Source organism: Patella vulgata, chromosome 8 (genome assembly GCF_932274485.2).
Source record: "Patella vulgata chromosome 8, xgPatVulg1.2, whole genome shotgun sequence".
Classification (NCBI taxonomy): domain Eukaryota; kingdom Metazoa; phylum Mollusca; class Gastropoda; family Patellidae; genus Patella; species Patella vulgata.
Window position 1 is genome coordinate 18,100,612 of NC_065886.2, and position 25,134 is coordinate 18,125,745.

Here is a 25,134-nt window from a genome sequence, read left to right on the forward strand (position 1 = left end):
TTGTCAGGCCCTCCGTCCTGCATCATTGACAAGGGGAAACCACGTCGGAAAATCGGGATGAACCTTCTCGGCCAATGCAGGGATCGAACACCCGACCTCCAGGCTAGCGAGCCAGCGCCTTACCCACCTAGCCACCGTGGCTCCACCCAGAGAGAGAAACTAGGTCATTTCAAGCCTAACACATATTTCAATTCTATTTCAATAATCTGTATTCGTGTATGGGTATTTAGCAGTGGGAGGAAACTGAAGAAAACCCATTAGGTTGGACAGGCAACACTACACCTTGTCACGTACAAGCAAGGAATCAAAACCATGCCACTTGACTCAACCACCCAACCCATAAAAAAAAAAAGAATTTATATAATTTTTCTTATTTATTATTGAAATAATCAGACATGCCAAGGAACAACAGTTAATTAAAAAATATTAAGATATAGTATACATTTCAACAAAATATAATGATTTATATATAAAGGCATTTACAATTTACTTTCATAAAAGGTTTTTTTTTTACTTCAAGGTGGACGTCATGATATGTGAAAGAATAATTCTCAATAATGGACGATTTCAAGAAAGCCAAATCAATGGCTACACTTCAGTAGGCACTTCACAACTATTTCTGATATGTCATTTTGTTTTTGTTATAGTTTTGTTATAAACTATAACAACCACCTGAAATTACATGGTTTCATAGTTACATGGACGAAAAAAATGGAACAACCTAATGGGAGGTTTAACTCAGGATTAATCATTACACCACCAATGACTTTAACATTTTTTTTAAATATTATAATAAAATTGAAATATTTAACAAATTTGTATTACTCTTTAGTAACAAGATAAATTATAACATAATTTCGATATTGTTTATAAAAACTTTCTATATTTCATTTACATGTACGTTATTAATGCGATTTAATTGCATTAATGTACCGGTATATATTATTAGTTTGAATTATGTAATTCTGTACAAGTTTAAATTCTGTAAGTGTGTGTTTTTTAAGTTCTAATTACTCCTAAGGTCCAAAGAATACTCTTAAGTTTGTGTAAAACTTGACAACAATGGTTAATGATCAATACACACAACAAATATGAATTCATTATTTCTTTCAAGTGTAATTAAATCCAAAATATGGATATATGCATACTAGTACATACATGGTACTATAAATTGTATCCATTTGTTTTGCAGTGAAATAAGAAAATTGAGATCAAGAGCTTCATTATTCCTAATTCAATTTGAAAATAAACTTTTCTTTGGCAAAAGCAAAAACAGATACAATAAAAAAAAGGAAGAAAATATATTAGAAGGGAGAAATATTGGGCAACTAAAGATGATCTAAAGCATTTACAAATTTGGCTATTATTTATAGCTTATATAATTATATATCTAGCAAATATGTACAATCTATATTACATAAAAAATTATATATATTTATTTAGAGCTTTAAGATAGTACTATGTTTGTGTACCTGTTAAAATATCTTATTTCAACAAAATAAACAAAAAGATTAACACAAAAACATGAAAAGAAAAAACGAATCACTCAGAACAAAAGAAATATGAAGCATTTCTATCCTACAGAATTTCTAAGCATATGGTAATGATATCTGATAATTCATTTAGAATTCTCTGAATAAAATTTCACAATATTTAACACGGAATGCTGATAAATACAATTCATGTTAATTTTATATACAAATATTCGTTTAAACATCCCAAATAAATAGTAGATCGATCTTTTGCTGAATTGAAGTCATAAAATTTGCATAATTCATTTTCTGTCTGGGGCGAGTTTAATTGTCATTATCCAGGAAATTCTATAAAACTGTGCAGCCTTAGATAAATTGAATTGTGAACATTTACAACACCATTGAGGAACAATTTTACTCTATTCTTTTTATAAAGGTATATAATTTGAGCAAAATGGCTACAAAAATTGGTTTCTGTGAATTTATTGAGCTCTTTATTTAATAAAAACTGAGCTTTTTTCCTAATAAATATAATTTTGTCTATGAGCATTTAAAGAAATAAAATATTTCTCCTATTTTTGCTTCTACATCTCAACAAAGCATAAAGTTGTAAATTTGAAAATATCATTTGACTTTAATAGATTACTACATATGATGTTTTCCTAAAATAAATTTAGTTGTAAACGTACAATAAAAAGAAAAAAATTATTTCAAAATGAATGTTATAAGGAATTGATTTCATGATCATTTAATAGTAAATTTTATAAATATATGTATGTAGGCCAATACGAGTCTTCGAGACAAATCCTACCTACCGAATAAAATGGTAAAATAAACTACACAGTAGGCTACAATAGGTGGCCTTCACAATAATGTCGGGATCTAGCTCCCACATTTTTTGCCAGACATTTATGTTTGAAAATGAAATGGGGTTTAAACATCCTATTGTTCTGCACCTACTGGGCTAGGCAAGATTTATGTTTGATCTATCTCTTGATAGTACATTGTAGTAGTAGCTGATGCTTTAACATCTAGTGATATTACAGACAATATATCTCTTGGCGGTTTAGTGTCTGCTTTTATGTTTGATCTCCTCAAGGGGCTTAAATATAATGCTGAAAGAGGCCATTCTGTCAATCACCATAAACTGCTACTACATCTACCGGTACTACTATAATAGGGATATACATGTACATCCGATTCCAGCTAATGTCTTATCAAAGACTGATTTGAATATCTGAAATCATGATTATCCAAAATTTCTAGTGATTGATACGATAGTAAAAATGTACATGTATATTCACCACTGAGAAAAGAGCTACACTTATATATACAGGGTATCAGCTGCACAATATGAACATATATGATTTACTGTATATACCGTATGATAAATATACAATGACATTAATAATAAATGATGTGTTTGATTTTGTAGACCATGGCACTATTATTAATACATGTATGTTATTCAATGATCGCCTTTAATGTGTGTAATCCCATCTATAGTACAATTTGAAAGATTTTCTAACAACAGCATGATTAATTTCAGGCACCACCATGGATGATTCCACACTAAGTTCATGAAATGTACCAACAATACTATTTAGAAAACTATGTTTCAGTATTTAAATGCTCATCTATTTACCGAAATCCCAATTTCTGTAAATGGCTTTATTTAAAACCAAAATGGCAGATTGAAATGTACATTGTGTTATAAGTAAGTAATTCATCTAATTATTTGTTTACTATAACAAAGCTTACTAAATATATCTGATATCTTTATGATATGAATATATGAAAGTTATATTGAAATATATAGTACATATATATTACAATAAACATAGATGAATTTGGCCATAGTAACAATTACATTGTCTATGTAGATCAGTATAATATCCACTGTTTTTATTAAGCACAAATTCTTAATTCCTTTTCCATTGTCTGTGCAGGTTTCTCTTTGTTTACACGATATTTCACACTCTAGCCACTTTTGCACTTTTGTTAAAAAGACTAAGAAGATCCGGGCAAACCTGCTTCTTATTTTTCGATATATATTCCAATCTACATTATCTGAATGGTCTTCCATTTTGTCCACATGAAATGCTGACATCATACACACACAAATATATACATGTAACACACATAAATTGATTGGTTGTATAAACACAGCACTATATAAATGATTCTGGTTCTTCCACGTGAATTAGTCATTTAATTACAAAATATTCACACAATATAAGAATCCAAATTCTATGGTAAATGTTGGCCTTCTACATATATTCCAAAGTACATTTTTCTGCAAAAGAATGCAAAAAACATTTTGTTCATCTCTCAAAGGCCTTAAGAATGCTTTTTGGTACATCCCTGTTTTCAATTTGTCTTTAATGTTACACATGTGGCATTGAAATGTCGGCATAATCAGCATCAGACAGCGCCACTGGTTTTCGACTTCTTGGTCGATCATCAAAATTCATTTCTCCATATGATAGATCATCACTCTTCATGGAAAAAGACTGGAAAATAAAAACATTGTCAACATTACTAATAATACAGGATACAAACATTAAAGGGCTGTTGATCATTTTGGATAAATCTCCACCTTCAATTTTGTGAATTGCTTTTGATAATCAATGTCAAGATGATAGAAAAAGATTAAACATTACAATATCAGAAAATGATTCCGAATCTGGGTTGTGATCAGGCGATTGAGGGGGCATTTTCGAGATATAGGGGGTAAAATGTCTACAAAGGTGGGGGAGGGGAGAGGCCATTATGTTGACCTAATATATTAATAAAACATAAATTTCTCTAACTGACCATCTATAAATAAGTCCTTACGATGCCCCTGGACAACTATTTTGATTTATGGGAAGGTGGGGTGGGGGTAGCAGGTGTGGAGGGGTGGGGTGGGGATAAAATTGGCGGGGAAATGAGTTCACGTTGATATGATGATTTTCTAAGAGCTTGATGAAACATCTCTAAATATGTTTATATGATTCCTATTATATGGGGGTGACGCCGGGGTTAGTGCTCGCCGTGGGGGGGAGGGCGGTGCGGGTGATGGCGGGTGGCAACATGTGTTTTTGTGGACAGAACTCATTTTGTTCATAACTGAGTTTAAAGTTGTATCTCGTTAGCGTTTTCGTTCAAAATATTAAATTATAATGGTACTTTTCAAGAGATCTGGAAATGTAAATCAAAAACACATTAACTCAGAAATATGTTTAGTTGTTAGTTTATTCTTAGTCTTCATCAGAAGATTCAAAATCAAAAGTTCATATGAGCGAGACAAATACTTTCTTGGTTGCTGGCCAACAGCTCGCATATCCTTTGGATATGCTTCAGGAAGCAATTCACATTGTAAATCTTCATTCCAGTCATGCAACAAAAGACCACGTATACGGCAAGGTGGTAATAAAGAAAGGTCTGTTATTTTTTCACCCAGAAAATCTTTTTTCTAGCGTCATCTAGTGATGTAAGTCGTCTTTCGCGATATTTTTCTACCTTTGCCCGTCTCATTATCGATCAAAATTTGTATATTTGGATCATCGTTTGCGAAGAGAATGATTGGGATGTCTATTTTGCCCGAGCAAGAATGCAAAATACAATTTTTTTCAGCACCTCCATTAATTTGCAATGCGAAGAGGAGTAGGTAAGATATTTTGGTATCAGTTCTAGGATATTCTCGACACTTTCAATACTAATCTTGATATTTTTTGATCCAATCAAGATTAGTATTGAAAATGTCGAGAATATCTCGGCCTACGGTACATGCTTTCAGTGGTAATGACTATCTGTCTTTATTTTTCAAGATAATCCCAACTTTCTAACAATTTTTTAAGAGCTGGGATAGACAAATGATGCTTCTGATGACGTAATTGCTGGTTTAGAAAAAACTGTTTGTAGATGACACTAGAAGAAAGATCTTCTGGAGAAATTTTAATTGTGATGAAAAATAACAAAACTTTCTTTCTTTATTACCATCTTGCCCGAGTAGTTTTTTGCTGCACATTAAACGCAATAATTATGTTGCAGCAATATGGAGACAGGTTGCAAAATTAATGATCGAACAAGATGAATGGGTATCTGAAGCATATCCAAAGCATATACGCAGGCTGTTGATCAGCCATCAAGAGGATATCTATCCCGCACATATTATAAGAATAAACTAATATCTAAACATGTGTTTTTTATGTAAATTTCCTGATCTTTCGAAAAGTACCATTAAAATTTAATATTTTTAATGACGATATTGGCACTGAACGAAAACTCGAGAAAACACTTTTCAGGTCAATTTTGAACCAAGTGGTTTCTGTCCCCCAAAATACATTTACCCTCCCCTATACAACGGTAATCGTATACACATTTTTAGAGATGTGCAGTGGAATTAAAAATAATGTTTTTACCAAGCTCTAAGAAATTATCACGCCAATTGTACCCCCCCCCCCCCATCCATACCCGCACACCTGCTACCCCCACCCCACCTCCACACAAATCAAAATAGCTGTCCAGGGGCATCATAAACACTTATTTAAAAATGGGCAGCCCTAGAAATTTATGTTTTATTAATATATTATGTCAACATAATAACCCCCACACACACACCTACCTGCTGTCCCCACCCCAACTCCCCACAAATCAAAACAGTTGTCCAGGAGCATCATAAACACTTATTTATAGATGGGCAGTCTTGGAAATTTATGTTTTATTAATATATTACGTCAACATAATGACCCCCCCCCCCCATTGTAGACATTTGACCCCCATATCTCGAAAACGCCCCCTCAAACGCCTGATCACCACCCAGATTCGGAATCTACGCAAAAAACTGGTCTAGAAAAACTTGGTCTCATAAATTCACAGCTCGGGTGGCGATTCCCCCCATTCAGCCACCGGACTAATATTGTGTATCATTAAGATAACATGTCTTAAGTAGAATACAATGAGGAATACCATAAGCTTACTGTGTCATCCATTGTATGTATCTAGATACACAATGTATCAGTCACTGCACATTACAAAATATCAGTGTATCACTGCAACATAATTCAAATTCACAATCTTCCTGTGTATCAGAACAGCACAATATCAAGAAACCCAATACAGCTGTGTATCATAACAGCCAAATATCATGATACACAAATTATTCATTCAGACGATGATGTTTTTCCATTTCACAAAATGAATTCCACTTTATTCTGTCATGAGACACATCAAAACAACAATAAATATTATTATCTATCAAGGGGAAATCAGTCTAACAAATATTGAGTAAAAGATCTATATACTTACAATACACAAAAACACATACTTATGGAAAAACAGCTACTTATTTATTTGGGCGACGTTTCGAAGAGTATTCTCTCAACGTTATCAAGCTAATACAGTAATACAAGAATAATGAGATCAATATATACAGAAAACTGTAACAACAATTCATGAAACCATACAGGACAACAACAAGATCAAAGGGGTTTATTCTACAAAAACTAATTAAGTGTGAAGAGTAGCCATTGAGTATAGTTAAGCAATTAGGTAGCTATGATGATAGATACAATACTACCGGCAGAATGGGATAGTACCTACAATACAATTATGATATACCATGGTTTGTTTAGATAATGGTAATTAACTTTATATGTCTAGTGATTAAATGTACAATTAGACTAGAGTAACCCATATGTGTAATATGTGTGTAATAATACTCTTCGAAACGTCGCCCAAATAAATAAGTAGCTGTTTTTCCATAAGTATGTGTTTTTGTGTATTGCTCTACCCAGTTACTAAATGCCTCTTAAAGATTATATACTTACAGTATTATGTGCTGGATAGTTAGTTGGGGAATAAGGATTTGAATTATAAGGACTGCTGCTAAACGAATTTTGATAATTCTTTTTCTTGTCATCACCAACTAAATCTGGTTGGTTTGCATAACTGTTTATTGCTGGATTGTTGCTACAGAAAAAAAAAAAAAAATAATACAATAAGACAAACATTCTGAAATTCTATTTTATCAAGTTGTTGAATAGTGTGAAATAAAAACAAATAATTTGAAGTAAAACATTAATAAGAAGATACATCTATTCTTTGCTTTCCAAGTTTAATCCTTACTACTGTAGTGAATCATCTGAAAGTCCTAGACTTGTCATATATTTGCTGTTTCAAAATTTTAGTCAAACCTATATATGTCATGGATACAACAACTAACTATGTTGACCTATGTTAACACTGAACAACTTACTTGTATGCTTTTTCTGGAGGTTCTGAAAAATCAACAAGATATTAACAATAAACATTAAATTCAATTAAATACATTCTTCTAAAAATAAAACAAACAAGCCTATTATTTACTATTAGATAAAATATACAAATAATTTTGGGCAAAAATGTTTATGATAAGTGCCAATGCTCAATATATACAAAATTTGATTGTCCATGTTCTGAACACCATATCAGATGTACCTTTACATTTAGTACAAGAACAGAAGATAATTGCAATTGTACATGATGAATGAAGCTGATAAAGCTGTAAGGGTGCACTATAATCTCCTTGATGTTTATTTAAACATAGGACAAAAATGACTCATGTCTTAAAACTAAACTCCTTGGAGTCAATGCCCTCTTGACATATTCAAATTTAACACTTGACTTTTGTTATATTTTTCACCATAAAAATGGGGACAAGGCAGGATAATATCGCAAAACCTGAAAAATGAAATAAATACAAAATTAGTTTAATGATAAACATACCTTCTATTCTTTGTTGTTTATTTGGACTTTTTTTCTTTTTGACTATTATGAAAATAATAATGGCAATGAGGACAACAACAGCTACCACAACACAAATAATAATAATCAGTACTGTATTATCATCGTCTGAAACATAAAAAAATATAAATATTCACACAATTCTGAAAATAGGATGAAAATATTGATTGATTTTTCACAAGAACCAACATTGGTTCTGTTTACAGCCCTGCGAGATCCTTAGAAGATGGCCTCGAAGAAACCTGATCTGTAAGATTCACGCTTTATTGAAATGCCCATAAATGTTATTAAATCGGTGGGTTTCAGAGAGTCATTTCAGAGTTTTTGAATCCCATGCAAACCACAACATTATGAAAGTTGAATTTCAAAATGATAGATGCCGGTACCAGTGTCACCCATAAGTATTGAGTAAACTCTAATCATGCAGCCAAGTAGGTAATTGGGGGGTGGAGGGTTCTTAATTAAATACAAATTTATGATCTGCCGCAGTGGATCTTAGTGGCAGTGGAGGGTGGAGAGCTTATATGTGATTCAAAGGAATTTAATATATTCTAATGGTTATTACCATTAAAAAAAACATTCAATAATAATTACTTAATTATTAATTAAGTACACAAATCTTCTGGATATTTTCTTTGTGTTCAGCCTGAAATCTTAAGCTGACAAATACCAACCCTCTGGCCAAATTCTGATGTGACTTATCAAACAAGTCTGTGACTCACATATGTTTATATTTTATACTGTACTAGCAGTTTCAAACACCCTAAGAGGGAAGAAAGTGAATATTTCTAGCAACTTTATCACAAATTGTTGATACTTGGTGTAAAAGGACAGTAAAACGTCTAGAATACAACTTGGTGTTTTTGCTCCCCTTTTAAATATTTTGCAAAGATTCAGAATTCAGATATTTAAATCTGTGAGAATTTGTACTCAAAATTCTAGACTAGCAAAATCTAAACCATAAATTTTAAAAGCATATAAGAAGAGGTGTCATGCATACTAAATGTTACAATGTATATGTATGCCAACCTCTACAACATGCTTATTTTTAAAGTTTCATATTTCAGTTTGTTTTTTTAGTAAAACTGTCAAATTTAAGTTAAATATTACACACTTTAACAAACATTCCAACTATAAAATTTTAACATTGTTCAGTTCAATGTGAATATTAAACATGCTGATCCAATGACTTTAATATATTTGTAAGTATAAAAATGAGATGTTTTAAAGTCCCTGAGTGCCATTTGAACAATATAGGAATCTTGTGGAAACTACAATACTGTAAAAGTCAAATCTCTATTACGAATATCAGTCAAAAAATAGTTCAGTTCCATTCAATATTTATAAATAAGATGAACTGAAATTCCACTGATCTATGCTGCTCTGTATGTAAATGGGACACCACCATCTTTATGTTTTGTGAAATTTAATTAATGGGCCTGTTTTTAATACGATTGAATCCAAGGATAGAGATTATCTAGTCTTGATATTTTTAATGTTTTCCTAATTAAATGTTAATTAATCAATCTGAGTACAAATCATGCACAGTTACTTTAAATAACTGGAGACAATTTATAATAAATATACATTACACCTGTGCACAGAAGTAGATGCTGTAGTTTAGGCAATTTTGCTTATCTTTACAATCTAGGTTTCAGTTATTAGAAGGAAAATGGTTTCTGTTTTAAGCTAATAAACAACCTTTCGATTGATTCAAACAAACGTAAGCTTTTCAGTTTGCAAAACTGACCAAAAATTTATAACCATGGCGAAACCTGATTAATGTTGACACCCTGTAACAATCATGACTCGCTGTGTTGGCCATTTTGGTTTGTAAAGCACACAAGTCTCACGAAACTACAAACTAAAGAAACTGATTACAAATAAATTGTATTGAAAACATCCTAAAATTCAAGAACAGTATGTCAAGATCTCTCTCGCTTATCAGTGATGATAAGAGTGCTCTTGTTATGAATTGAAGATTAGAACTGAAAATAAATCTTTAAAGTTTAGTCTTACCCGGAGTACTAGTGGTTTTATCCGTGTTTCCATTACCACTACCGGTATTTGAAGGAGAAGTATTTTCGGGGACATCAGTAGGTGAAGCAGTCGAAGGTATTTCTGGGGGGAAAAACATGCAAATCATCAGTATATATAATCAGACAACTGTCAGTCATGCAGTCTACTGTATCGTTGCAAAAAGTTCTTAAAGATGCATTATGTAAAAGCTAAATCTGCTTATTGCAGGTCTTTTTTATGGCTTCAAATGTTATTATTATAAATTATTATTTACGTAGACATTTATTCACATGACAAGCCTATAATCAACTGAGATTAAGTGGATTAGACAATATCTGCCATCTTCGTTAAATGTGGAAATGAAAAATGAAGACTTTGTAGCAATGGTACTTGTACTTGACAACTGAGACTATTCACGGTATCTCTTGTCAAAACTTATAAAATTCATAACTTGACTCAGCATAAAGATACACTAAAGTAATATATTTATTTTTCATTTTCTATTTTTGAACTATAAAACTTAGAACAACAAGCACTTTAAATCTTACATAACGCATCTTTAGTATAGAATATAATAATGTTTGGTCCAAATTACTTCAAAATAAAAACCACTTAAACATTGCTAAACGTCTTCTCTATTTCTCAGATTTGAAAATAATTATTAATAATATTTGATAACTTCCAGTTTACTACTGGCCATGATAAATTTTGAACAAATTTGAATATAACAACATACTGTTCAGCAATGCATTTGTCATTAAAGATTTTCAAAAAACATAACAGTAGACAGATATCAGATCAATGCTATTTGAACATTTTGCAACCAATATTCTTCATTGCATGATTGTTAATAATTAAATTGATGGTATATTAAGGTCGTTAATATGGGAATTATTATAGATAAGTATAGAATAATATGATTAATATGGTAATCAGGTCTAAAATATCATAATATACTAGAACAACAAACAAGATACAAATTTAAGAAATTATATGCGATAATCATTGTAAATTCTGTGTTCAGTGGACATCAAGTCGACCATACTTTGAGTAATATTAGGCTAAAATTAACTAAAATACCTCTTTTGGGTCATTTTACACATCAATCACATCCATGTCACAATATTCAACGTTTTTTAATCAGTGTTTTAAAAAAGTATAGAACAAGAATTTGATTATTGTTGATGGGTAGATGCTTGAAGAGAGCCAAGTTTATAGTTAGAATTTAAACATGAGCTAAAAGGGTGTCAGGCAGATGTCTTTGATACAGTAGGTCTGCTTGTTACCAAAATGAGTAAAAAAAATTTTTAAACAATGCTGACCACCATCTGATGGTCCCCACAGAGGTCTTTTTAGCTAATGGGGGGGGGGGCAGAAAACAACTTAGGTTGAAGCAAAAGAATTTCAGATTACTTACGAATATTAATGTCGATCGTCTGAGTCGCAGTAAAAGTCCTATTTTGGTAGGTATTTGTAGCCTCACATTCATATGTTCCACTTTGATCTACCTGTGCCTCTACCAACTCCAAAACGCCATCAGTTCCTCGGTCATAGGTTTGGTTAGTTTTGAGATGGCGCCATTTATAAGTAGCAGCAGGAACCACAGTTATCTGACAAACAAGACGAACTCTTTTACCAACATCATGTATAGGTACATTTGGATCTTGAGAAACACTTAAACTTGCATCATCAACTGGATCTAAAATGGCAGAAAAAGTTTAAAAAATACATGTAGGGAACTAATTTACTTAAAAAAAAAAAAATATTTGTTATTTTGAGGGTTTGTAAATACAGGCAACAGGATATATACATTGTCATATGCTTGTCAGTATTCTACATGTCTCATGATACAATCAATCGTTGGCAGATCAAAAGTCTTTCTTTTGCTACAATGCCAACTTTGCAAACAAGAGAGTATAGGAGCACATACAATGTTAGGTGCATTGAGTAAAATGTAAGAATAGTAATAGACAGTTTTACAAAGAGAGAGAAAAATAGGGCTTAATGTCCACTCGACACAAACTAGGTCATTTCGGAAAAAAACATAATAGTTCAATCTTATTTTAATAATTCACTTGCACGTAAGGGTCTTTAACAGTGGGAGGAAACTAGAGGAAACAGAGAAAACCCACAGAATTGGACAGACGACCCTACGTACATGTACAAGCTGGGAATCAAAACCATCTCACTTGACTTAATGACAGACTTTATGATCCAACTCGCCTGCATTAAACAATCTTCAACAAGTAGTAGGTAAGTTTCAATATTTCAGATTTCAGAATTCATCTAATTAGGGGGCACTGTGTTCTCTTTGCCCATGATTATTTATTCACAAAAGAAAATATTATATTTTAGGAGAACCGTAATGGTATAGCATATAAATCATTTTTCTATTAATTTCTGACAGTGTTTTAGAAAGAAGGCTACACATGTACATGTACTTGCAGAAACCATGCATTAATAAATTATTAAAGTCTTTTTCTATTTAAATATGTAACATGAACATCAATGTTTTGATATATGTCTGAAATTAAGGTCCTACATACACACTTTTTCAATTTTTAGCTAAATGGTAATATTATTTATGAAAACTAAATTTAGCTACATGTATACATGTCCATCAAAATATTTATCTTTACTTACAGTTGACAATCAGGGGAGATAAATCTAAGTAATCTTCTGGATCTTGATAGATAGAATGAATAGTTCGACATCGAATAACAAGTCCATTATCACTACGAGTGACATTTCGAGTAAGTCTTGAAATAAAGGTCTGAGTACAGGAACCAGGAGTGAAGAAATCATCGAGATCCTCAGAATCAGCAGATAAATCTTGTATAATAGATCCTCTTATACCTTCCCACTTTATACTTCCAAGAGGGGTTTTCCCAACAACGCTTGTACAATCAAATGTCATCTTATCATACTCAGCATTTTCACCTGATGGGATCAATGAACTTGGTTTTTCAGGGCGACCTAAATAATGAAGTATAATCATTAGACTTATATTAGACAAGAATACAACAATACATGTACTATGTTAAGCTTTCCATCAGAAAATATGAGAAAAGCAAAGGATCACTCTCCAAAGATTTTAATTTGAAGGTGACCCAATAGGCAACAATGTACGGTACAATTACAGTCTATAAAGTGTTCAGTTTGTCAATCACTGATTTATAACATGTTTGAGATACAGAGATGTTTTTTCTCCTACATTTTATAATCAGCTGAGCTTACATGTAGAGGTGAGGGCAAGTGATCACTATCACGCTACTTTTACTGTAAGTTCTGGCTTTAAAAGTTTAAGATTAAAATTTATATAGAAAGTAACCCAGGTATTATACATTGATGCCTAAAATGTTTTCCTTTCTGAGGGTATGGGCTTGAAAAATCTTGACAATTTTCCCATCATACCACCATAGATTGTGCTACATGTACTCACATAATTATATTCAGAATTTGAATTCCCTGCTGTTTGAAAACACCAATTCATACAATTTGTTAAACCTTTTGACCAAATTTTAAAATACAGAAAGATAGGTTGCCAGGCAACGAAACATACGCCCACAGCAGCTAAATCGGATATTAACTTTGGCCTTTTTAGAGCGTCCACAAGATTTTTCAAAGTGATCAAGGGCCATAACTTTGGCAGTAATTAACGGAAATCGCTGAAAATCAATAGGCTTCTTCGTCTCAAGACCTTAAACACTGTGTATAAATTTAAAGTCAATCGAATATTAACTTTAGCCTCTAGAGAGTCCACAAGCAATTGTAGATGCCGTACCGACGACGGGGGCGACGACAATATATGAGTGGGCGTATAAAAACGGTTATTCCAAAAACTTGTAACGTTCTTCGTATTTCATTTACACCAATTTTTTAGTTCAGAAACAATTTGTAACAGTAATTTGTTGAAATCTTAAGTTTTCTTTCTCTAGCTCCATTTATGTCAGATAATTACGATTTAAAAACAGCCTCTTCATACCCTATGCCCAGTTGTGCATCTGTAATTTGTACTGATGTAAACAACATACATGTAGTGTATGAATTTTAAAAGATCAGATGATAAATATAGTCTTTTTAGTGTTTACAAAAACACTGTCTACCAGCAATAATAGACCACATTTACATGTACAGTGTAGATGTATAAAAAGGGTAAGACACTATTTCATATCACCTTACTTTTTGTTTGAAATACATGTATACATGAATAAATAAAAAATATGTCCAGGCAAAAAATCAACCACTTTACTATATTATGATACAACAAATCACAAGTTAGCTGTTTGCTCTCTATAGTATATTGTACGGGTGCCTAAGTCATTCGACAATGAAATCGCATAACCTGTCTATAGTACCGGTACTTGTTTTTCTGAAGGACTTTACATTAAAAGGTACATTTACTACAATATACATGAACAGTGCCAAGGTGTTTACCTTGTAAAGTTACAGCCATGGTGCTTTCCTGATTTCTAAGTGTTCCACTACTAGCATATTCCAATGTACACTTGAACTGTGCCTCATCAACACATATTAACGTTCTAATATCAATATTACCACCAGTGGTAACTTTTAACAGACTACTCCTATTTCTTAATTCACCAGCATCTTCATAATAAACTGCATCACCATTTCCAAATTTAGCTATATCAATAAAGTTTATATCAGAATTTCTTTTTCTAGCCCATGTTAAACTACTAAATGTTTCTCCATTCTCTAAATTATAGGTGCATGTGAGATTTAATCCTTCATTTAAAATGCCACTTTTATTTGGAGCAGTTACTGTTGCACCCTGCACTAAGGCGAAATGAAAAAATGCTGAAAAGAGAATAAAATTATCGTATTGAATTATAAAAAAATCAGGTAAATTTAACACAAATCAAACTGCCAAACTTCTGGTGTATGCACCGGTACATATACTTGTCAACTGTTAACAAAATATTTCTCCAAATGCTCAATTTGTGAAACTTAAAGGGACAATGCAAACCTTAATGACTGTGGAATGGGATATTTCGCTGTTGATCTCAGATTTTAGAGTACCGGTACCATGAGTGGTATGAAGAAAATAACAATAATTTGTGCTTGATATCGATAAGAGACACTTGTCAAAACATTTTGCTACAATGTATATGTGTACAAACCAGTGATTGTTTTCCATATACATGTAACTTGTGTTGTGTTTTTTAACGGTAAGATTTCAGAATTCAATAAATAATACTATTTCTGAAATCTTTTCAAGCCAGACTTTCCTTGTACATTTTAGCTTAACATTAATTTGATATGCTAAGATAACATATTGCTTGAATACATAATATAGGCCTAGTAGGTACAACAGCATATTCATTTTCTTTTGAAAATACTGTATGTTACAATGTTACTTCTTTTGGGATTGGGCACTAGACACCTACTGGTACTTCTTTTATTTTTTTAACCTGCACTTCTGGTTAATGCTTGGTAATATGTTGTTTTTCATTAAATTAATATTGTTTGGTCGTTACATGACCAAAATGTTTGGCTGTTACGACCAATTATTTTGGCTGTTATGTCCATAACTACAGAGAATGTAGTGTACCATCATATCCTTTTAAACCTCTCCCTATATGAAGCCACTGCTAACCGTCCTACGTGACATTTATGACTTCACCAGTCGGCATGTTTTTACAACAAATTATTAATTATATACCGGTGCGGTATTAACTTTATTTCTTTTTAAACCTATTCATTCTACAATAGATCTAGTGAACACTATATTTTCCCATCTCTTTTTCATCTATAATATTTATATCAGGCATAAATTCACATGCTAAATATCGAAAGTTCATATTGTTGTATACACCTCGTAGTACACTGTCACTGGTTAATATCTAGGCCACTGCTTGGCTCCGATTCAAATAGCGACCACTGAGTCGAGACCGAGAAGAAAATGACAACAAATTATCGTAGATTTACACTCGAAACCTCCATTTACTTACCAGTAATAATGAAAAATAATATATCCAGAGATAAACTGTGTGATTTTTTGATATCCATGTTGAATGCACATTTAATATTTCGCAATTCCAGGTAGTTTGTCACAAACTGAATATATGTCAACACTCGTCACACAACACCCATATAGCGTCGGCCATTATCAACTCTGAAGCGTAGAGAGTCTGCGTGTGAATCATACCCATAATGCACCACTTCCAGGTAGCTTACCTATCAGCCAACCACACTAGTATACGCACTATCTGTTGTTGCCTGATCACAATCGTTGAGTATTTTTCCCTGTGAAATGAAAAGAACAGAATGACAGGAAAATTAAAATCTGTATTCGATTGAGACGGTACTGTTGCCCGTCTATAAATAGGTTCTTAATGTCAAAATGGATTTAGGATAAATTACTACTCAAATCGTCATGGTCATGGACAATGACTTCACCTGGGCGTGACACAATTATTAAACGCAATCACCACCCAAGCCCTTCGTTACTATATTTCTTTACTATTAATTAAAATTGCTATGAAATTATTTCGTGTAGAAAAACAGAAAGAAATCAACGATATTTTTTTCAATTTTAGAAATTGTTGGGGGTTTGTTTTTATTTTTGGTGGGGGTGAAATAAAGATTAGTTGCATGACTTGAAAAAATTGGACGAATCGTAGGCTTTGGTTTTCCAGAATCAATCAGCCTATTCGGGCAACGTCAACGTCTGTGCACTAGAGCTACCAAAGAAAGTGTTGGTTTTTTTTCCTAGACAACGGAAACTAAAACCACAGTTTTGGTTAACAATCATCTTTAATACACCGATTAATTTTATCTTGATTTCATAACTTGATCCAGTGTGATTTAACACTTGGATAGGTTTGCTATTTGTAGTACCAAAGGCATATCTAATGTCTAATTTGAACGAATATGTTCCTTCAGAATAGTAACTTACTTCATTACATTTTCTAAGATCTTAAAATCAACCATATAGAGACTTGCGCATTCCACTTCTTTAGCGAAAGTCATGCATTTGAGAATATTGATAGTCAAATCAATCAAAATTATAGGTTTTTTTCCCCTTTTTTTAAAAAAAGAAACAGGAAAAAAAACGAAATTTACAGTTTGTTGGTGCTAAAAGCATAATTAGTATTGCTTGTCCCCGTTAGCCTTTGTGTCTGAAAGGCGTCTGATTTAATTAACAGGTATTATTAATGAGAATCGTAATTAAACAGAGCTTGAGCAATGATCCATGACGTCATTTCATGCCTTCTAATTATTATCTTCACCCATAAGCTGCTTTCGGTTTAGAGTATTGCTGTAAACGTGACTTATGTTTAGATTATTTACCGAATCGATTATGTAACATTTAATACTTTAACAAATTACTACCTGTAGGCTTAAAAGTTTTACAGGATAACGGTTAAGACAACCACTATCTGATATTAATAGAAAAGTCATAAATACGACTAACTTGATGGATTAGCGTACAAGTAGCCCAACTAAATTTGAATGAGTGACAAAATAAATGATCACCCGACAACATTGATCTGTTCATCCAGGTTCACATGTATGCTTCAAAGGCGTAGCAGAATTTAAAAAAAAATAATAAGACTAGGCCTATCAAGGAAAGGAAGACAAGGGGAGGAAAAATGTATTATTTAGATTGATAATCACAAAGTAGCTTACTAGCCTATAACTGAACAGTAATTCAAAACAAATTCTGCAATTCTACTTTATAGAAATATTCCTTATCCGTCTTTAAAAGTCTGTTCTAAACTATGAGGGTACGCGGTCATGTCAGACATTTATGTCAAAATTCTTATAAATTGCAGATAGCGCAGCGACTTATAAAGTTACCATGACTGCACAATCTATTGTATTTATACAACATTTAAGATGAGACAACACTACACCTATCCAATGCATATCGCGGTTGTCATGGTGATATTATGTCATGGAATAATGGATGACGGCGTGACATAGATAAAGAAACGCTTTGTTGTAATACTGTAGAATTAACCAGACTCAGACAAAGTAAAAGTATTTATCCCCTACTTTAGACCTCGTGCTTGCTAATTGACTGAATCCGAAACACGACATAAATTGTAATGTTCCGACAACCTCAAGTGAGGAGATAGGCCTACACACTCGAGCAGCTAGGGGATGAAATGGGTAGAGACACAAGGCAACAAACTTATTGTATTTAGTATACAATTATAGGCAAAAAAAAATAAAAAAATAACAACCCTAATCTTTTCCCCCATTTGCTAGGTCCTGGATTTGGTGTGGATTTCTGTAGACAAATTCCAACACTGGAATTTGGGTATTTACAACAGCCCGAATAAGCATTACCTTTCGAATTTCTGGGGAGTCGAATTTCTGGGCACTCGAAGGACTAAACACTATGTTAACATAGACTGTAATTAACCCTTTGGCATAGAACCCTATCTACTTATAAAACTAATATTTACCGTTTATCGAGGAACAAGTCTTAGACTGTATGAATGTTGTGGTCATTACAGAAAACATTCATAATAGATTCTATTATATTCCGCATGCATATAAATATCTTTATGTGCTTAATCATGCAATCATGATCTTAAAGTTATCGATAATAAACCCTTGTAATTGGACTGTATTTACATAAGAAAAGGGTAATATGGAAATCATCTGGTTATTGCTTTTATCACGCATATTCAATTGTGAATACAAATATAATATAATACTCTTGCAACGGTTGTGCTTCTGCTGGAATGGAGTCTCGTAGAAATCACTGGTTGGTGCTGATGTACCATAAAACAACATTTCATTCATTGCTTCAATAGTTTGAATATTTACTGGTCCGTACATCAAAAAGTCAAAACTCCGAAAGATTTATAAAAATTCACACCGAATCCACGATATAGTTGACGTCATTTTGAGACTGTCATAATCAAGATGAAATGAAATGGGGTTTAACGTTTTTTCTTTCTGTACTAATAAAGACGGGCATACGTCATAGGCCTACAGTGTTCTATGAGGGAAATTTTGACCGGACAGCGGCGCTACAGTCTACTCATATCGAATTCAAATGTCAAGGGTTATTTCATGTGCGCGCCAATGTGTACATGTATGCAACGCCGGATTAACCCCGGGGCACCATGGGGCCCAGGCCCCAGGGCCCCCCACCTTAGAGGGCCCCCACAAAAATCTCAGATGCGCGCCGCGAGCATGGTCGGACCGAGGACTCCAACGGCCGGTGACCTAGTGACGGGGCCCCCTCCGATGCTCCGAGATGTTTTCTGAGTGGATCGCCGGAATTCAACGCTATTTACAGGCGAATTGTCAAATTCTAATGAGAGTACTGCCTTGTACGTTTTTGAATCTTGCAGGCGAGTGTGGCTTGGCAACTTTCCCGGAAACTTGAAGATTTGAAAAATAAACGCTTTTTGTGGCTTTATCTAAGGGTATAACACATGGTCTTTTATTGTCGTGAGATCTTCTATCGGACCGAACATCGTCTAACTCGAATTATCGTATAACTCGAAAATATTACCCGTCCCCATCATTTCGAGTAGCGCGAATTTTGCCTCAGATTGACGTACGATTGTATATAAGCTATAGTTGTTGATATTTTTTGTGGGTATAAGCTGAATTTGATGAAATGCACATCATGATCACACGAAATATTCAGATTTCTTCATTAAATCTCGTATTACCATTTGGTACTTACAGTGTTAGACATTCGTCAAAAATCGAGTCCGGCTTGGTCGTAACGTTACGGCCTCCATTCATCAAATCATCGTGGGGGATATAATACGATTCCGAATCAAGTGACCCCGTTATTTATCACCGAGCGACTTCAAAATTAGGTTTGATGTAGCTCTGCTCACTTACAGTGGCGGTTTTAACCGGCTCAATGGTCTCCATCCCCCTCCTCTAGAAATGCCATCATTTCATAGCACTCGCATGGATTGGTCCACTGAAATAACGCCAGAATGCTCTAATTTTGTGGCAGAATTTTATTTTTTTCTAGGGGAGGTACTTCTAAATGGCTCTGACACAAGTGCCCGAAATACCAATTTCTGAAAATTTCCTGGGGGGAGCCCCCCCCCCTCGACCCTCCTTGCGGGGCTTCGCGTGGGGGGAGACCCCCCCTCGATCCTCCTTGCGGGGCTTCGCGCCTTCGGCGCTCGCGGTGGCCGGCCACAGCTCCGCGGTTGCTGATCAGGGCCCCCCACATGTTCCAGGCCCCCCACCATGATTAATCCGGCGTTGCATGTATGAGATCCCCGTTTATTGCCCTATCTAAACGACTAGACACTGTCGTGTGCAATGTACACGTGCAATGGATATTAAAAGGACTATCCCGATATCAATAGAGTCTCAAAAATAAAAGTCGGAGTACGTATGGAATTAAAGCGCCAAAATATAGAGGAATTGGATATTTAACTTCTCTAAAAATTCCAGCTCAAAATATTGAGTCGTTTGGACGTGAATGTCAAAATTGCTTATCCGGACACGTAACCCTTTTAAGATTTCGGGTCAGTTTTTTCGTTGGGTGACCTGATAATCGATTCCCGTTCCTTGAGAGGTCTATGTAGTGAATGACCCATGTGCTGTACTTGATAACGAAAGGTAAATTTCAACTACACGTTATTTTTATAAAATACATGTAAAAGTCTGGTTTTATCTAGACACCGCATAATACAGCTTGGGACATCGGTATCCATTTCCAGACGAAGACTGACGGGTTTAAGTGGTTTGAAAACTTATCACAAATATTGAGTTAGTTGCTCGGCCCTCAGCTAGAGGATTTTAAGGGATTTTAACACAAAATTACGCAGTTTTATTCCCCAAAAAGTATCGGGATTAGCCCTTTAAGGGATCATGGAAAAACAGTACCGTTCTGCTCTATTCGAATATCAAGATACAATTTTGTTAAAAGCAAATCTAGAGCCACATGTATGTATGCCGACATGATTGTATACACCTCCCACTTCAAATCAAACGCGTTTTTAGAAGTTCTAGGAAGAGTAAGTATTGTCTGTCTCGTGCACCACCCCTGTTACTATTTATAGCTTATTGCAGCGATAACCTAGATTTTTCACACGCTTAAAGTTACCTATTGAACGTTACCGACCTTTTATACTATATTCAACCTTTGAGTGAATCCATTTCCAATACCCACAAGAAATCATTAGTATAATTTCATTAACATTTGATGCCGAAAGAAAGATACGGACACTTTCTTTTTAAAAAAAACACAGCAATTAACGTATTTAATGGTCCATAACGTTTATCAAAAACTGTATCTTTTTATCTCGTTGAAAGGCCGTCCCGCTTGAATAAATTTTATGAAAGACACTGGTTCAATATAGGCCATTATGTAAGGTTGTATTGTTATAGATTTTCTAGTACTTGATTACATTCTAATTAAATGATATAAAAGAACATTAAGGGTTAACGCAGAATAGTCCGTTTTGTATAAGGATGCAGACCACAATTAAATTTCACCATGCAGTTCGTTTATAGCAATTCTATCTATCTCCATTTTCTCCCCTTTTGGAGGAAAGTTGATATTTTAGTTCAGAATCGAAGAAGACGGTTTGGTCTCAATCTGATTAAAACACAGATCCTATTTCGTTTCGTTTTTTTATAGTTCACAATTTCGTTTTAATTGTCTTTACTAATGTAGTGGTGGCCATCAGAGTATAAAAAAACGAAACTAAATATAGATCTGTATTTTATTCAGATTGGTTTGAACTTTAATTAAAACATTTTCTGCCAAGTTGTCGTAAATATTCATGGTTTAGAGGCGGAAAGACAAATGGTTGATTACGGTGATATAATTATGCTGGCTATGATCAACCTCATACATACAAAGATGTTGCTCTGTCTGTATTGATAAGCCCAATGAAAATTTATTAAAATGTTGGAGCCGAGTAAAGAGACAAAATTGACATTAAGACAATGGAGGGAATTAATTGTGGTCTGCATCCATAAAAGAATAAATGAATGAAATGGGGTTTAACGTCCTGCTGTTCTGTTCCGACTGGGATAATGAAGACGGTCATACGCCATACAGTGTGCTTTGAAGGAAATTTTGCCCGGGCAGCGGCACTACCGCCTACTCTTATATCGAATTCCCACTGCCAAGGGATCTTTTACGTGCACGCCAATGTATACACAGGACGGGTTTTCGTACCATCCGAACTACTAGACAGGTCCTCCGTCCTGCATCACTGACTAGGGGGAACTACGCGGGAAAATCCCAATGAACTTTCTCAGCCATTCATAAAAAATGACTATGAGCAGTTATGGGAGAGAGACAGAGAAATGGGGTTTAACGTCCATTCGACACAAACTAGGTCATTTCGGGACTAACATATGGTTTAATTTTATTTACATAATTCGCTTGCGAGTAGGGGTCTTTAGCAGTGGGAGGAAACCTGAGGACCCGGAGAAAACGCACGAGGTTGGACAGGCGACCCTTCTCCTTGCCACGTACAACCGGGGATTCGAAATCACGCCAGTCGACTCAATGACAGACTTTATGATACAGCGCGCGCACGCTAACCATTCAGCCATTCAGCCATCCAACCCCCCGAGCAGTTATGGGACTGTGGGATTATTCTATACCAATGCCCATTATATTATCTGCGTTGTAAGAAATTGAATTCAACCGGACTGTAATTCCTTCATTTACAATAATATTTTGCGGTTTTCCCATTTTATAAATATTAAAGTATATATTCGCTTGCGATTAAGGTTCTCTATAGCAGTATGACGAAACCGGACGAAACGGAGAAAACCCTACTCACGCCACCCTATAATGACAGACCTTGTGATCTAAAACGTACGCCTTGCCCCCCCCCCCCCGAAATTAAATTATATACCAACGACTACCTTGCTTATGTATGTACCTAATTGTGCTGCGTTATTTCAGAATTTTTTCTGCCGGGTGGTTCGTGGTTTAATTCTCCTACATTATTGTTTTTGAAATCACGAAACAGAAAAGATTCCTCTTAAAATAAATATGGCGTCGAACGCTATTCCAATGAGCAAATGCGCATTTCATCGGCCATCGTAGAATTGGGCTAAGTCTAGACGCCCAGAAAACTTCAAAGATACGTTAATGTGTATGGAAAATTGTGTACATTTATCAGGAATTTTAATTATTAAAATACATTCAAGAATCTCATTTCCAAGAATTCGCTGTGATCGACCTAGTTCGTGTTTCACCTTCTTGATGTATACAAATTCAGAACGGATCACAATTAGCTATAGAACTGTTTACATTTCTAGTTAGTGTTGATTTCTGTCTTTCTAATTCCAAATATAAACAAAATGTGCAAATTGATAACCTCGTAAAAGTTGATTATTGTACACGGCCCATGGGCTGCGTTTAGACAAGCTCTTGGGTTGCTCGGTTCATTGTCAGGAAAAGAAAACAGACAATTTTATTACCATTCTCTTGACTTATAAAAAGAAAGCTTTCGACTCCTTAGAGAATAGAAGCTGACAATGGTGATTGACAGATTCCCCATTCATAAGATCCACTAAATTCGATTTACATTGTCCCATGACAAGAAAAAACAAACAGAACGGTAATTTTCCTCCAGTTATAAAGACTGCTCCAATTATTATAATGGTGCTAAGCTGCGGCTGAATAAACACTGTCCCTTTATACATTGCATGCTAGAGTCATTATCCAAAAATAAACGAGTGCAAATATTGTGATAACTGACTGTTTATAATGAACACCACGATCTAGTCTAGACCCCCACCTGGTTTTTTTTAACATCCAGACATCCCACACTTGTCTTCTCAATGACCCCCATTTCACTTTGGTTAATTAGAAAATAATCGAATTATATAGGTGAACTAATTACGAATCAAGAGTGTGCTAGAAACTTTAAACGTTTGGTTTGCCAGACAGATTATAAAAACACAGCACGTATAATAATCAGTATATAATCAGGGGGAATTCAATATAATCGGGACATAATAATTTCACCAACCACAGTATTAAGAAGCGTCTGTTATCTCAAAGGTTACTAGGTATGAATTCGATTTTCGACAATTTCGATAGGGTTTAATTTCAACCAACGCGAACTGACTAAAGACCGTTACACATTTCGGTTTACTATACACACTTAAAATCTCTAACAGTCACTTATATACTTAAGGAATATTACAAACTGCCATATTTTGAAAGTTGGACTTCTTAAAGTAATATCAACACCAAAATGGTTCAATTCCGTTCAGTATTTACAAAGAGGAATTAAATATTTGTCAAAATTCGACATCCTGGGTTAATAATCTATTTGAAAAATTAGGTATTTTCGAAAAATGCAAATGAAGATCATTGGCTTTAATAAAGGGGAGGCACAGAATGCGCATGTTGCCAGAACAACACGTTGAATAATACACATGGACTGGATAATGTAATATACATTCTAATACACACTCAATAAAGTGATAATCTTCTACACATTTTAATACACATTTAACAACGTGAGAAACTACTACACATTTAATACACATTTAACAAAGTGAGAAACTACTACACATTTAATACACATTTAACAACGCGAGAAACTACACATTTAACAACGCGAGAAACTACTACACATTTAATACACATTTAACAACGTGAGGAACTACTACACATTTAATACACATTTAACAAAAAAAGGGATAATGTATGCTGGATAAACGCTTTAATACACACTTTATAAAGTGATAATGTAAAATACACATAGGCACTAGATAAATTAATACACGTTTCAATACATATTTAATGAAGGGATGATGATTCAGACATGTGGCTCTGCGGGTAAGGAGTAACACCACTAACCCACAAGTCCCGGTGTTGGGTGAGATAGTTTCTTGAGATTTTCAGCGTGGTTTCCTATCGTCAGTG

At 34.1% G+C, this 25,134-nt stretch overlaps 1 protein-coding gene across 1 annotated transcript; it reads right to left on the reverse strand.

Annotated features, from left to right (window-relative positions):
• Positions 1–355: 355 nt before the first annotated feature.
• LOC126829465 (uncharacterized) lies at positions 356–16,426 on the reverse strand. Its single transcript, XM_050559370.2, has 9 exons — positions 16,232–16,426; positions 14,697–15,077; positions 12,903–13,235; positions 11,677–11,958; positions 10,260–10,361; positions 8,223–8,348; positions 7,714–7,735; positions 7,286–7,427; positions 356–3,985 (listed from the first exon to the last, which is right to left on the reverse strand). Exons 1-9 carry the CDS (start codon positions 16,287–16,289, stop codon positions 3,860–3,862), a joined length of 1,572 nt encoding a protein of 523 aa, XP_050415327.1. The 5' UTR covers positions 16,290–16,426; the 3' UTR covers positions 356–3,859.
• Between the last annotated feature and the right edge of the window lie 8,708 nt (positions 16,427–25,134).